This window comes from Phalacrocorax carbo, chromosome 6, assembly GCF_963921805.1.
Source record: "Phalacrocorax carbo chromosome 6, bPhaCar2.1, whole genome shotgun sequence".
Lineage (NCBI taxonomy): Eukaryota > Metazoa > Chordata > Aves > Suliformes > Phalacrocoracidae > Phalacrocorax > Phalacrocorax carbo.
Window position 1 is genome coordinate 30,249,183 of NC_087518.1, and position 17,099 is coordinate 30,266,281.

General features: G+C 43.0%; 1 protein-coding gene across 1 annotated transcript in view; it reads right to left on the reverse strand.

The window, feature by feature from the left end:
• Positions 1-17,099, reverse strand: part of C6H1orf21 (chromosome 6 C1orf21 homolog) — a 131,249-nt gene that overhangs the window by 5,401 nt on the left and 108,749 nt on the right. The window contains exons 4-5 of the mRNA XM_064454385.1: positions 9,508-9,584; positions 5,158-5,218 (exon numbers count right to left, since the gene is read on the reverse strand). Coding sequence (XP_064310455.1) covers positions 5,158-5,218; positions 9,508-9,584 — 138 coding nt within the window. The remainder of the gene's footprint in view (positions 1-5,157; positions 5,219-9,507; positions 9,585-17,099) is intronic.

Here is a 17,099-nt window from a genome sequence, read left to right on the forward strand (position 1 = left end):
CACCAGGCACCTCTCCCATGGCCTCCAACAACAAACCGGCAGTCTCCAACCCAGCTCCCAGTGGCCAGGTGAGGACCAGCGGAGGAACCCCTATAAACCCACCCCGACACCAGTGCCAGCACTCAGGACTAAGTTATCTCTCAACACAAAGTGACATCCCCAGCAGAAACACGATGCCGTGGGCTCGGGGTATCCACTGGCCGCATGAGAGTTCGTAGCAAGACATCTTCACATACTATGACATTTTATAATCTCATTTTTTCCATGAGCATGTTTGCATCATGATTATTTTTTATAAACTACTGTAGCCATGTAGGAAACAGCTTATGATTATGGCACCAGTGATGATTTCCTCTGGTACAGCTTACCTAGATTGTTTTTGGTTTTGTTATTTTGTTTTGTTTTTTAAAAAACACAAAGCCAGAGATGCTCCTCTTCTGGGGGTGCAATCCCCACACATAATCCCAGATTGTCAACTATGCAATTGTACCTCAGCCTTGGTATTTTTTCCTACAGTGACACAACTGACTACACACTGTGCCATGGCCTCCAGTAATAATATATACTTAAAGGAGATAATTTCTCATTATCATTTTACTGCTACGTATGTAAGATTCAGAGAAAGCAGCCATTTTTCAGACCATTTTCTGTGATAGCCATCATCAAGATATTTTTGCTAGCAAGCACTAAATGGGGAAGTTTTCTACATTCAACGTTTTATATGTCACAGCTTTTAATTTTGCTTTTATTTCATATTTTCATAGAAGCCTTGGTGGCACAAGGCCCCCTAAAGTCTGTGGCCCTGAGGCTGCAAAGACTGTGCCCAGGATTAACTCTGCTCTGAGCTGTCTTGTTTGATTAATGGGATTTCTTCTTAGGGGATAAGGTGGAGTTTGCATGTGGTCCTGCACAATCAGGGTCCAATAAAGTCGAGATGTAAGGGGAGGGGGGGGAAAGAAGTCTGGAGAAATTTTAGGAGAAACATGGTAGTAATTCTGCTGTGTTTCACAGCAACTCTTTGTGAATCCATATACAATATCTAACTAAATTAGTCCTTGCACTATTAGATTAGAGAGAAAATAGGTAACATTTATTTGCCTGAATACCAGTACAAATGGCCTAATTTTGCTATAATTTCTCACTGCAGCCGGCAGAAAACACCAGGTGTCATGCAGACAGGGACACTCTTAGTGGAACACATTTCTGTCTTCTTAATCAGAGACAGTATTTAAAAAACAAATTTATCACACTTGATGAGTGCAGTGACTTTCCCTGTCCCAGCTCGGCTGGCGGGGCCCCTTTCTCCTCTTCTGGGCATCACACAGATCTTTGATTTACCCAGTGACTGCTGCATTTGCTTTAGGAGGGATGCGTCAGTCGCTCTCAGCTTCCTTCTCAGGTTTCCAAAGTCGTATTTCTGCCATGATTTCTCAGCTCAAGCAAATCACTTGCACCTCTGACCCACGTCTTTCTATTTTACTCTGAGGGGGCTCTCTCCTTGAGCTTACTTGCTGCTATTACCTGTTTCTCATCCTCTGCTGGAATATATCTATATGATTGTAGGGAAGCCCAATTTTAAAAACATGATGATAGTGCTGTCACCAGTTAAGCTGCCTCTCTCTGCTCCATTTTCTTACCAAACTCTTTGTATATGTGTACCTTTTTGTCTCCAAAAGCAAATCCCATGGCTTTACTCACAATAACTTCAATGAGTGTGAAACCCCATGAGGACTTGCTGAAGCTGCTGGCAGATGTCAGGAGCATTTCTGAGCCAGCTTTTGCCACAACTCTTGGGCCTCGTGCTGCTCACAGGTGACTTGGTCTTCTCTTTTCCTCTCCTCTCCCGGTGCAGTGCACATCCCGCGTTGGTGTTGCACTGAAGATGTGCTCACCCTCTGCCACTACACCAGCATCCTACCATCTGAAAACCATTCCACAGCTGAGCTGAGATTTGTTCAACCTTTTAATCGCCTGCTTCCCATCTGTCTGGTTGCATGTGGCTATGCCATGGAAACACTATAACAAGAAATGCTCCATGTATGACATATACATATGACATATAACTACTGTTTCTTATGCTGTTGACTGCTTAACTCTATCCAGCTACTCCCGACCTCCCACAGAACTTTATATCTCTGGCTTGGCTCAGATTCTGGTGCCTCTGAAATGACTGGGTTGACTCTAGCAGAATCAACATCTAGTCCTACGTGTGATGCTGACCTTTATACTCTCAGCCAGTCCTACCACAGCATTCAGTGCTGAGCCTTCATTTCAGTATTTCTTCCTTCCAACAAACTCTATGAATTGAATTAACATAATCACATGCAGTTCCATACATGCAAGTTCAGCTCTAGCTCTCGAGCAGGGACAGACTCTCACGCAGCAATAGGAACAGATGTCTCCTTCTGAATGCCGCACAGTGTTTTGACACCAAATTTTGGTAGACAGAAGCTCCATGTGTTGGGGTTGACATTCTGGTTTTTGCCTTTGGGTGGCATCTGCAGAAGGCAATTCAGCTTTGTACAGGTAGCCAGAAACGCAGGCACGAGCTGGGTGCCGAAAGGGGCTAGACTTTCAGAGAAATTCTCCAGACCATTTCATTAAGGCTTTCTTTGATCTCCAGGATTCATAAATACTCCTTATTTTCAGTTGCTAAATGTCAGTCTGTGTTCTTTCCATTTCACACTTTGAATGCTGAAATTTTATTTTAGCTGACCCTCCTCTCCATTTAATCGTTTTGCTGAGTCCAAAACACCCATTTAATTTTCCTCTCTAATTTGCAGCACACACATTAGAGTTGTCGTTACTCATTTGTATCAGGTGACGTAACACCCCTTGGGATTTCAATGCAAGTTGAGGGATGTTTTGCTTCTGACTGTAGAGTTTCTGTAGGTATAGCCCATGGAGTCAGTGATGGACAGCATGTCTCCATTACAAATCCAACGCTAATCATGGCCACGGTTACCAAATGAACATTACAACATGTTTTGGGACCTCACAGGCAGCCACCCCCCAACTTCTGCAGACTATTTCAGCCATAACTGATGAGCTGCTCAGTGATATAATTCTTTTAATTGTTTGACTGCTGTCCTCCATTTCCCTGGAGAAGGGGCTCAAAAAAAAATGGCCTCAAGCTGCACCAGGGGAAGTTTAGGTTGGATATTAGGAAAAACTTCTTAACCAAAAGGGTTGTCAGGCATTGGAACAGGCTGCCCAGGGAGGTGGTTGAGTCTCCATCTCTGGAGGTATTTAAAAGAAGGGTGGATGTGGTGCTTGAGGTTATGATTTAGTGGTGGACTTGGCAGTGATAGGTTAGCGGTTGGACTCAATGACCTTAAGGGTCTTTTCCAACCTTAATTCTATGATTCTATGAAATGCTATTTAGGGATCAAACAAACCCCCTCATATTATCCAATCTTTTTGGCACTTGAGGCAGATACCTAGAAAAACAATATATTGCAGGCAAAGATTAAAAACCCCAAACGTCTCTTAGGAAGACTACTTTCTCAGGCACAGGAGGAAAGCAAATCCCATGTTCAGCTGCACTTTAACTCCTGCCAATCCCATCAACTGTCAGCAGCTTGAAATGCATGGGAGCCATCTTTCTCTCTTTGACAGATGTAACTGTGTATTTCCTCTAAAGAGGCAATCTCCTGATCTAGAAGATAAATTAGTACAAGAGCCCTGGAGAACACCTGCAAGCATCTGAGAGCATGGTCCAATCAGCGAGGAGACACAGTCAACTGCATCTCAATGTGGCAGGTTGTGAATGAATAGTATTACTGTCCTGAAACAAATCTCAAAACCAAAAACTAACCTCAATTCTTAGATATAGCCATCAGATGGTCTGGGATGTAGATAAGATAGATCTTTGGAAAATCAATTTCACAGGATATTCTGTGTTTGACATTATGGAAGGTGATGATGTCCAGGAAAAACATCTAAATATTTATAGGGTGAATGCATTTATTCAAAGGAGGCATAGCTATATTATGGATATGTAGAGATTCTACTTTTAAATGCAGATAGCTTAAATAAAATCTTACTCCCTTACTCAGGAATCTACCAACTCCTCCTCACTTCTACTCTTTCCCTTTATCTTTTTTCTTTCATTTTTTTTTTCTTTTAGAATAGTGTAACAAATTTATTGCTTGGGACAAATAAGAGATTCACCCACTGTAGCACTTCAGGTCCTAAGAGCAGGACTGTTGGCAAAAATGGCAGAAATTCGGAGTCATCCAAGTAAAAATTTCCTTCCTACTGTGCAACCCACTGCTACGAGTTGGGAGTACAAACTACTTCATTCCAATTGGGGTAGCAAATATTTAATATCAAGTATTAAATAAGATACACCACACCAAATTATGATATGCAAATAGTATATTGGTGAGCTAAGATCAGCTCAAGGTATAAACGAAGCGTCTGAGATCTAGACTTGATCCAAATAGCCCATTTAATTCCTTAAGTCTCAGCTTCCCATCTATGTTGTGGTACAACACAGTATTGACTACTATCTCGCAAAGAAGCTGGGATTCTCATTTAAAAGACTTGAAACACATGAAAGTGTTCAGAAGTGTTCACATATCAGGACAACGAGATATGTAAAGAACTATTCAACCTCTTCTTCAAAACATCTCCAGTATCATTATTTTACTCAGTGCAGGTCTTGAGGCAGGGTTATCCATCACATACAGCCACACTATTCATAACCTTTGGGGCTGGGAGCTATTTTAAAGAGATTCAGCAAGAAATAAGGAGGGTATCCCAGATACTACTGGCATTAAGATACCAGTTGTCTCCTACAGAGATTAAATGAAAAATCAAATCCCTAAGGGCATAAAACCTCACTTTTATCTCCTCCTTTATCTAGTAGTCCACGTATATCCTGAACACTTGCATGGAGTTAATTTGCATTCATCCTAGCCTGGTGATGTTTCCACAAAAAAAAGGTTTCTTTCCTCCTGTAACCTCTTTACCTTTTTGGTCTTCTTTGCACTCGAATTATCTAACCAATGAGCAGTAAGGGGATCTCAGACCAGAGTCCCTCCAAGTGCTGGGGAACGTGGAGCACTGCAACAATGTCTGGCTCCCCATGGAGCCGGGAAACCTGTGTGTCCACCCTGAGTGAAAATGTAAATTTACTTTACTGTGTCTTACCTTTTCAATTTTTTCATCAAGCATTCTGAAAAATTCTTGTTGGCTTTCAGAGATGTGCATGCTGAAAGGCAAAGGAAGAGTGTCAGTACCAACAGGATTTCTTCCATTTTAAAATACTGATGCTGCAGACCAGGGTTGTTGGGGGACTCAGCTGTAAGCTTTCACCACCATGAAAAATAAATCACTTCACACTTTTGTCTACAATGACAATTTTTTAATGTTCTTTTTGCTTTTTCTGGTTCGCCCACAGAAAAATTATTGCATTCATTTCTTTGTATGTGTGCTACACTTGGGATGGTAACTAGGACCCATGTGCATCCAGAGGAGACTATTCCAGGGAGGCTGCAGAAACTTGATAGCCTGCTACCCTTCCTTGGGCCAGTGAGACCCCTGTCTGTGTTGAGACAGAAGGTCTTCCAAGACTGCCAACCTCATCACCACAAAATGAGATGCCTACAATGTGAGGTTAAAGCCTTGCACTGGAAGACCTGCCTGCCCTGCTACAGTGGGGCTCTGTGCTCAACACCCAGGAACTTCTATGAGCCCAAGCTTGTCCTTCCCCTCCCAGTCAGGTGGTCTGTACTGCTCCCTGAGTGGACCCAGCAGATTATTCACTTCAATTAATTCTGCAACACCGAGAGGGTCAGGGTTAGTGATACAATTTGGCGTTAGTGAAGAGGGCTGGAAAATACTCTCATTTGTTGTCTGTAAAATGCTGATGGTGGCATAAGGCAACAGGCCCTTCCCCAGGGGGGATCTGCGAGATAAAAATACAGGATGGTCAGACGCAAAGGAAGGACAAGGAGACAAAGATGAGGATGCATGGCAGACAGTATTTGGGGTGTGTCTGCTTTATTTATGTTATGGGGTGTGAGATCCCCCTTCCTGAAATAATTATATCCCTCTGGGAAGATGAAGCTGGAGCACCCTCTGAAACCACAGCAGGGAGGAGTGCCTGGGCGCATGGGGGGCTGGAGAAAAGCACCAGGGACTCAATGTGGGACAAAAAAAGATGAAAAAAAGGAAGAATGGGAGACTGGTGCCAGTGTTAACAGCAATTACAAGTGGTTAGAAGGACACACAGTTCTTGGAGATTTTCTCTGACACTAAAAGCTGTATGGTCTTGCTGAATTCACACCCCAGACTCCTCCTCCTTGGCATGAACGTTTCAGCTGTAATGAGTTAATACTTTTCCCAAGTGCCCAACAACACACTGCACTTTCCTACAAAGCTCAGCATTCATACTTCACTTGCTATCAGGATCAACGTATACAATGATTTGCTTATGCTGGACATAAATGAAGGCTCAGTTCAGAAGAGAAGGTCTCAGAATTGGCATTAAAACCTGAAGCTGGTAGTTCAGGAGAGGGAACAATTCACCATTCAGTGACTGTGGGAGTTTTTGTCCCCAGCTGTCTGCCTGTCCCTCAGGTTCCCACCTCCACCTGAGATGGGGTAAAAACGCTTCTTTGGGGCAGCTGACCCTGTCACTTGTATATTCAGGTGTCTTGGAGAAGGGCTTTAGGGCAGTACAGCCCATTCTTGGTAGCTAAGCCCTAGAAACATATTCTTGCCTTTGCAACATCATAGATCCAGTTTCTAATAAAATAGGATGATACTGTAGTGACCCACCCAGACCATAATTTATAAGAAAACTAAAGGGGGGGGGGGGGGGGGAAGGAGTATTGTTGTGCCATTTACATGAACAGTCCCACAGGAGGTCCTAAAGCCTAAAGGCTATGATCTTCAGAAAAGTTTGGCTGGATAGTAAAATTGCCCTACAATTTAGATAGGCAACCAGTGCGTGACAAATTGGACATGAACCAGCAATAGGCACTTGCAGCCCAGAAAGCCAACTGTATCCTGGGCTGCATCACCAGCAGCATGGCCAGGAGGTCAAGGGAAGTGATTCTTCCGCTCTACACTGCTCTTCTGAGACCCCACCTGGAGTACAGCCTTCAGCTCTGGGGTCCCCAGTACAAGCCAGACATGGACCTGTTGGAGCAGGTCCAGAAGAGGGCCAGAAAAACGATCCAAGGGCTGGAACAGCACTGCTATGAAGAAAGGCTGAGAGAGTTGGGATTGTTCATCCTGAAGAAGAAAAGGCTCCACAGAGACCTTATTGCAGCCATTCAGTATATAAAGAGGGCTTATAAGGAAGAGGGAGAGAGACTTTTTACCAAGGCCTGTAGTGACAGGACAAGGGGGAACAATTTCAAACTAAGAGGGTAGATTTAGATTGGACATAAGGAAGAAATTCTTTATGATGAGGGTGGTAAGACACTGGACGAGGTTGCCCAGAGAAGCTGTGGATGCCCTATCATTGGAAATGTTCGAGCTCAGGTTGGACAGAGCTTTGAGAAACCTAATCTAGTGGAAGGTGTCCCTGGCCATGGCAGTAGGGGTGGAACTAGATGATCTTTAAGGTCCCTTCCAACCTAAACCATTCTGTGATTCCATAATCTAGCAGGGTAAAATGGTATGAAATACTACTACTTTCATTTTATGCTTCAGGTTGTGTTACTCTGTGAGTTATAACCATATTTCAACATACTTAATGGGGCGTACGTGATCACTTTTCCGGTTAAAAATGTCAGCAGAGTCAGTTCTGAGGACGAACAAACAGAGGAAGTGCCCAAGAGCTCCGCACAGGGTACAGTGATGAAGCTCCATGAAGGTACAGAAGGTACCACCAGCACTTGGTGTGAAAAGGAAGGACCAACCCCTCAACCTCTGTCAAAGACCCCCATAAGTCTACTGCTGACTCCCTGCCTACACTGGTTTTACAGTCCAGGGCTCTAGATGTAAAAGTCTAAATCCTCCTACGAACAGGAAGAGCCCTCACAACCTTACTTTTACAGCCGACATTATAAAACTCCCTCCATTGTACATAAAACTGTAATTTGGTACATAGTCCATGTTGTGTTTTGAAATAACACCTGTTCTACAAGAACAGTCCTACAAGACGTATCTAATGATTCATCTATTCATTTCTGCTCTTTTAACTAAGCAGCCCTTTTCCACCTAATGCCACTCCCTGCTGGAGCCAGAATTGCCATGGGTTTCAGATGATAAACTTTGAAAAAAATTGCACATGATAACAGATATTTGCTGACTTGGTGATTAGCAACTCAAACACACGTAGCCACTTTATAAACAGAAATCCAATGGTACACTGGGTAAAAGCAGAGGGTTGGGCAAACAGCAGAGGTTTTACCCAACAACCTAATGTTAAATTCTGTAACTCTCTGAGACGTCACGACCCATCAGAAGAAATATCCCTTTTTTAGCCCAGGCTGATTAGCCTCCTTTTAGAGCATCTTAAACACATCTCCAACACTGCTGTGAAGGACCAAGCCACAATAATGCAGTGCAGCTTTGCTGAAGGGTGATTTTACCTCCACCTCCCTACCGTGAACTTCTTTGCAATTACATCTGAAGCACTCGATTTTTCCTTTTGAAAGGAGGCTGAATTATACTGTCAGTTGATTAGGAAATTACTGAAGTTTTCAGACTTGAAACCATGTACAAAGTACTTAGTATGCAGCAAGTTTAAGTTAATAAGTGCCTGAAGGCATGGCATAAAGAACAGCATTTCCGCTATTGTTCAAAATCCAACAGTAAAGCTTTATCACTTCTTCATTATGAACCCGATATATGGCTCCATGTAATCTGTTATTTTCAAGCCAATTAGTGATTAAAATGTAACGGTGATTGAGATAAGAAATGAGTTAGTAATATCAATAATCAGCTGTCACAGGAGTTAAATTTTTCATGACATATGTAATGGTGACTGATCTCAGCCAGGGTACACCACAGAACTGTGAGCAAAGGATGGAGAAACTCTCAGCTACAGGAAACCTCTCATTTTAAGAAACAACTTGACTGTTTTAAATGGAAGTTTACCATTCCTAATCCCAGGCAGTACAGCTGCTAACCTAAGCCAAGAGCTAGCAAATACTTCACTGGAAATGTAACCAATAGTATTTAGGAACACTAGGGCATATATAATTTTGTTTATGTGTAAGTTGTATGGAAAGCTGAGAAATAACACAGTATGGCACTCCTATAAGGCATGGCAAGATGCATCTCATACATTTTTAAGTCCTGCATCTTAGCCATGCAAAGGAGAAGATGCTGCAGGGATGCAGGCAATGGCTGTGTCACTGGTATCGGGGCACAGGTGACCTTACCTTTTTTATTTAAATTGAGCATGGTTTTAGGGCTGCTGGAACCACCGGTTGGTTTTTGCTAGGCAGTAATTGAGAATCTCACAGATACTCCTTAATCCTGTGTTTGTTTGTATTGCAATTTACAAAAAAAAAAAAAAAAAAGGAAAATTGAACTTACTTTGCTCTGGGTTGATGTACTAATCCTGGGATCTCTTTATTAGATTTAAGTCTTACATTTGAACTGGCACTTTTTTCCTGAAACACACAAAAAAGACAACAGAGGTACCATCAGTATCTATGAAGCACACAAGGCGCGACAGGCATTTGTCATCACAGTGTCACACTGTGCTGGGTTCAGGCTCTTCTACCTCTACAACTAAATGAGGAAAGCTAATCAAAAATGAAATTAAAAGCAATACAATTGATGCAATGACCCTGAACAGGCACTTATTAAATGTCACGGGCTTGGTGGCCTGGGGGCTTGCCTCCAGGTCACCAAGCAAAATCCATCCGGGACGCATAGCGATCAAACACTGCACAGGCTAATAACTATCCAGTGGTCCATGAAAAAGGAAGTGTGCAGCTGCATCTTGGCTACTCAGAATCATATCAATAATAACACCAACTGGCCCCTTTAACTGACCAAGGCAAAGCACTGAAAAGGCAGAGCCCCAGAGTCACGCCAGACCTGTAGGTTTGCTCAGAACAGAGGTGAGAAACATTAGCATCATGTGGAAAACCATATATGGGAGAAAGTATACATTAAACGTGCCAGTGAAAAGAGCAGCAATGGCAGGCTTGTCCTGCTCAGCCGGAAAATTGGACACAAGGGGCCTAAGGAAGCAAAGCAGAATATGTTTTAGACAAGAATGCAGCCATGTCCTCCACAGAGAAGCAGAACCATTAAAAACATCTTAAAAGCCATGGCGAGGGAGAAGAGTTTAGTTGAGAGCCAGCACTTCAAGGTAACATCTTGTCCTCATTCCAAAAGCTTCTGTAAACCAAAGCTTAGTGCACACATTCATCCATTGTCTGCAAAGACCTGGAGAAGGATATGGCCCCTTTCAGATCTTCCCAGTACTGCATGTTAGGGAGATGGGAGAGAGCTGGCTGAGTCAAATCTTAGAGCTCACCCGCTCCACAAATTCGTCTCAATTCTTAGGCAAGTCATGCCCATGACAATTTAAGAAATGCAAACCCAAGAATTAGTGCTTTTGTGGGTAATTTTGGTGGTTTTGTTTTGTCTTATTTAGTCTTTGAATGTCTGAATCACAGAACATGATTTTTAAGAGGGCTACTAAATCACTGAATTTAAAAAAAAAGAGGCTGTCTAGCAGTTAATATTTTAATGAATAATTCTACAAGGGCTGTAAACATCAACTGCCTCAGCATATTTAACACTGTTTAATGCATATCTTCTAATCCTCCTAAACAGAAAATGGTGCCTTGCATGAAAATAACAGTGAGAAACAAGCCTTCCTGCCAAGCCTTAAAAATGTCTCTGTGCGTTTGTTACATCCCACCTGCCACTGCCTACCCATGATCCCATGATGTCAAGTCAATGCAGCAGAACAGAAGACAAAACCACTTGCTTTCAAAGCATCTTCTAATTTTAACAGTGTTAACTGGGGATGACCATATACATGCATGTTGCGTGTGTTGAGGACATGCATGTATATGGTCATACAACTCCTATGAGTTGATGTATGACTCATACAGCTGTCAAGCAAAATAGAGGGATAGGTCTCATGGAGAAGACACCAAAACCAGAAATCAGCTAATTCCCAACCTCATGCACCAGGTGAGCCTTTATCCTCAAATCTGCTCCACCAGTTTGTTTGCCACAACAACAGAGGCAGAAACTGGGAATGGTCCGCACTGCACATCTGGAATGGCACATCTTAACAGTGCAGTGGGAGGCAAGTTCTGAGGCCATAATGCTTCCTGCCCACCTACTACAACACAAGGTGATTTTGGGGCTATCTTCTGTCTCTGCGTACCATCATCCTGGAGGCACGGACCTTTTCCCACCAAAAAACTGCTGCATATCCATTGCCTCAATTAAAAGGGAAAGGAAGCTCCTGCGTTGGTAGCTGTGATAAATCACAGTGGTGCAAACCCGGCTTTCCACACTTCCACTTGTGGTTTGGCATCAGTGCAGCTCTATCAGTAGCTGGAATCAGCACAAATCCCAGCCTAAAGAAAATTCTGTCACTTAGAAACAAATAGAAAGACACAAGGAAAATATATGTTGCCTTCTCTCTGTGGGTCCCACAGCAATATTTAGGATATTAACTGACTCACACAGGAAGATGGAAATAAAATCCCAGTTTACTTGAATTTAAGATCCCAAAATTTACTCTTTGCCTCCTGTTGCTTCTGGTAATTAACACACCTCAATTACCTATTACTTACAATTCTTCTATTTAATCAGAGTATGCCACCTTCTCCATCTGTTGCTCAGCAGGAATGAACAGAAAAAAGAGGAGTTAAGAGAAAAATAAAACCCAACCAGGCCTCGAACTGACTCATTGCTTTGTTTATAGCTATTATTTACAGCAGTGATATTTCATTACACTGACCAAAATATTGGCTTTGATAAAAATAGATATTAAAAATAATTATTCCAAATACAAACAAATAGAATATTTTTTTCTTCACTTTGAAGACAAACTGATTCATCAGAAATAAATAGTTTGGATTCTAATATCAAGATTACAAAGAAACCGGAATGCCTTAACATAGTCAGATTGCTTTCCCAGGCAGACTTGACTTTGGTTGAAGGGTCACTTCTGTCAGCCTAACCTCATTTTCTCCCTTATTTAACATTAAGTAAGTTACTGTGCGTCAGCAGAACTGCAACTCATTTTAGAATCCTAATCTTTTGCAAATAGAAATTAAGATGCGAAAGTTTGTTTTTAATCTAGCTATGTTTATGAGGATTATTTAAAGGAGATGCACTAAATGAGATCTCACACCATAAGCTTAAAAGTAAACCCTCCAGGGTTTACTGTACTCAGATAACGGCATTAGCTGCTCTATAGTAAAAAGGCAAATAGTGGACATTTTACTCCCCATTATTTTGCAATTAATCATTATCAAGGTAAACCTGTCATCCAATCAAGGTGATTTCATTTGATAGATTTGTTAATTATTGTTAATTCCTCCATAAAGGATGCACCATATCAGAATTTTAGGGCACTAACAGATGGCAGTAACTCTGCTGCCAGATGCTATTAACACAGCAACAGTCACTACTGCCATTATAATTAAATATCTGTCAACATTTCCCTTGATGCCTCCTTTCTTACAAGCCCATTTCTAGAGACATGTGAACTTCATTTGAAGTATTTTGCTTTTCCTCATAAAACCGCTACAGATGGACTCAGGTAAGCTGCTAATACTCCTTCTCAACTCCCTTAACACGGCTTACTAGAGAATGGCTGATTTTTAAGAGATGCTTCCGTAAGCACTAACATATTTTATGAAAAGACTATACATTATTTTATGCATTTTTAGTTGATTAAATTGGCCAGGAAAAAAAAATCAATTAAAGATGATAGAAGCAATGGTACTGCCTAATCTAATGGTTAATTTTCATTAACTTCCAGTCACATTTTGGTCGTTAATTGTTTTTCCTCTAAAGTTACAATCATTAAACAAATACATAACCAAATGAAGAAAAAAAACAAAAAAAACCCCCACCAGTAAAACTTACTGTAAATAAAATGGGGTTCTTAGTTTCAAGGCTGTTTTTTGTTTGATTTGGAAAAGGCTGAATTATCCAACTTGCAACTGTATCTTGGAGCCACCAATGTTTGAAGGTAGCACACTCCTCTAAATTAGTATTAATTTTATGGTTAGTTTGTCTCTGTAGATTTGCTACTAAAATATATTGAAGTTGATAGAAACATCAAGGGTCTCTTCAGACAGTGATCACATTTTACTCAATATTACAGAATCACAGAATCCCAGGTTGGAAGGGACCTCAGGGATCATCTAGTCCAACCTTTCTAGGAAGAGCACAGTCTAGACAAGATGGCCCAGCACCCTGTCCAGACGACTCTTGAAGGTGTCCAACGTGGCCGAGTCAACCACTTCCCTGGGGAGATTATTCCAATGGTTGACTGTCCTCACTGTGAAAAATTTCCCTCTCATGTCCAATCGGAATCTCCCCAAGATCAACTTGTGTCCATTCCCCCTTGTCCTCTCCATGGGACTCCTTGTAAAAAGGGAATCTCCATCTTCTTTGTAGCTGCCCCTTAAGTACTGGGACATGGGGATGAGATCCCCTCTGAGCCTCCTTTTCTCAAGGCTGAACAAACCCAGTTCTCCCAGCCTATCCTCACAGGGCAGGCTTCCCAGTCCTTTGAGCATCTTGGTGGCCCTTCTCTGGACCCCTTCCAGCCTGTCCACATCCCTTCTGTATAGCAGGGACCAGAACTGTACGCAGTACTCCAGGTGTGGCCTGACAAGCGCTGAGTAGAGCGGGATGACAACTTCTTTATCTCTGCTGGTGATGCCCTTTTTGATTCAACCCAGCATCCTGTTGGCCTTTTTGGCCGCAGCAGCACACTGTTTGCTCATGTTGAGCTTCCTGTCCATCAGAACCCCAGGTACCTCTTCACGGAGCTGCTCTCCAGCCAGGTAGATCCCAGTCTGTGCTGCACTCCCAGATTATGTTTTCTCAGGTGCAAGACCTTACACTTCTCCTTGTTGAACTTCATAAGGTTCTTGCTGGCCCACTCTTCCAGCCTATCCAGATCTCCCTGCGGAGCAGCTCTCCCTTCTGGAGCGTCTACTTCCCCACTCAACTTGGTGTCATCAGCAAACTTCATCAGGCTACGCTTGATGCCATTATCCAGATCACTTATAAAGATGTTGAATAACATTCAGCCCAATATTCATCCCTGGGGGACCCCACTAGTGACAGGTTGCCACTTGGAAAAGGAGCTATTTACCACCACCCTTTGGGTACGGCCTGTCAGCCAGTTCCCCACCCACTGCACAGACCACTTGTCTGGGCCATAACGCATTAATTCCTCCAGGAGGAGACTGTGGGGGACCGTATCAAAGGCCTTGGAGAAGTGCAGGTAGACAATGTCCACCGCCTGCCCCATGTCAACCAGGCAAGTCACTTTGTCATAGAAAGCCACCAGGTTTGTCAAGCTCAATCTGCCTTTAGTGAAGCCATCTTGGCTTTTCCCAATCATGTGCTTCATTTGACTTGTGATGGCCCCCAGGAGGATTCATTCTATAACTTTCCCAGGGATTGAAGGTAAGGCTGATGGGCCTATAGTTACCCGGATCCTCCCTCAAGCCCTTCTTGTAGATAGGGGTAACATTTGCCTTCCTCCAGTCCTCTGGGACATCCCCCATTCTCCTCGACTTCTCGAAGATTATGGAGAGTGGCCTTGGCGATGATGTCAGCCAGCTCTCTCAACACCCTCGGGTGGATGGCGTCAGGGCCCATTGATTTGTGGGGGTCAAGCTCCTGTAGTAATTCATGTGCTAACTCTTCCTTCACTGATGGTGGGTCGGTGTTTGGATCAACCAGCAATTTTGTTCCCAGAGCCTGGGACCCTCCAGTGCTGGTGAAGACAGAGGTGAAGCAGGTGTTGAGGACCTCAGCCTTTTCTGCATCATTGGTGACTGACTCTCCTTTTCCATTTAACAGTGGGCCTGTGTTTTCCTTCTGTTTCTGCTTATGGTTGACATACCTGAAGAAACCTTTCTTGTTGTTTTTGACATCTACAGCCAGTTTCAGTTCAAGCTGGGCTTTTGCTTTTGTAACTGCATCTCTGCACACTCTGGCAATGCCCTTGTAGCTCTCGACAGATAATCCTCCACTTCTCCATCTCTGGTATGCATTTCTTGGATTTGAGTAGACCCAGGAGGTCATGGTTGAGCCAAGGGGGCCTCTTGCTCTGCTTACTTCTCTTTCCTTTGTAGGGGATAAACTGGCTTTGTGCTTCCAAGAGTGAGTTCTTGAAGAATTCCCAGCACCCACTGGCTCCTTTGTCTTCCATGGACGCTTCCCATCGAATCCCTCCCAACTGAGCCCTGAGTGAGCTGAAGTTTGCTCTTCTAAAATCCAGATCCCTTGTCTTAGAGCTGACCTTCAGCATGCTCAGCAGGATCCCAAACTCCACAATATTTTGGTCACTGCAGCCAAGGCTATCACTAACCGAGATACTACAAAGCAGGCTTTCTCGGTTTGTGAACACCAAGTCCAGCAGTGCCTCATTCCTGGTTGGCACATCTAACATTTGTATGAGGAAACAGTCCTTTATGCATTCCAGGAACTTGGTGGATGACATGTGAGCTGCCGTATTGTTCTTCCAGCAGATATCTGGGTAGTTGAAGTCACCCATCAGGACCAGGTTCTGTTGTCCAGAGGCTTCCTTTCGTGCCCCAATTATCTCTTTGTCAGCTTCGTTAGCTTCGTCATCGTGGTTAGGAGGTCGATAGCAGATGCCCACTGTTGGTAGTTTACAGCTATTCAAGTATTTATAAAATAATATTCCTGATTTGTATCAAGCTGACACTTTTCTTCAAAGGATACCACAGTGTCTTTCAAACTGCTTTCCGGAGCCATATAGATTATACTTTAATAAATATTATTGCTATGTCAGGCCAAAATTTCCTCAACTAAGCATGAGGGATTTGCCCATGATGCCTTACCCCATAAGTATCTCCATCCTTGGAGATATCTGAAAGATGCCTGGACTTGGGCCTGGGCAGCTAGCTTTAGGTGGCCCTGCTTGAGCTGAGGGGTTAGACCAGATGATATCCAGAGGTCCCTTCCAACCTCAACCAGTCTGTAATTCTGTGATAAAGTATCTTTTTAAATAAATCGGATACTGGAAAAAGAATTTTGAGTAGGTTTGTTGAGTTTTATCCCCAAGTAACAGTGGAAGAGACTGAAGCCTGAAGTCTTCAGGCCCAAAATGTGGCCATTTAAGCATGCAAAGGGAAGGCAGAAGCAGACACACTGCCTGGCATTTATTTTGAGAAAAAAAAAACCCAACAGATTCTGCAAACCCAGCCAAGATCACACAGTGAATCTGCACTGACGCCGGGAGTATAACTCAAGTTCAGCAGAGGAAAATCCTGTGCTTTCATCAGAGGTCCACCATTTTCTCAAATTTGTTCCAGAGGGCAGGCCCCACCCTGAAATGAGCCACTTAACGAAGTTCCTCCTTCCTGGCTATTACTGGGAGATTTTGCTGTAGTGACTCCAGGTCCTGAAATGCAATATGGGAGAGCAGGATTCAGAAAGCACAACCTCCCTCGACACAAAAATTACTCAAAATGGGATAAAAGCAGGTAAAAAAAGAGAAAGGAAGAAATGCTGAGCAGCTTTCTACAGCCCAACAGAAATCCATATTCTGCAATCTGAGAAATCAGATAATACTGGTTTTAGCATTTATTTACCAGTCACACATACATGCATGCATACACCTACACATCTTGTTCAGCAAGACCTGGCTTAAGGTTAACACGAGACTCAGTTGAGTGCAAGGTGGCTTTCAGCCAGGCCTTCAAAACACGGAAGAGAAATGCTTATTGTGCTTGTACAAAATAAATACAACCTACATGGAGATCCTTCACGAGACCCGGACAATCCACTAAAGAAGCCAACACAGAAATTCAGGGCAGGTGTGAGTAAGAAGAATGAAATGACACTACAGAAGAGTATGGATTACAAGGAGCTGGGTAAATCACAGAGACCAAGAAAAAAAAATAAAAAGAAAAGAGAGACTAGCT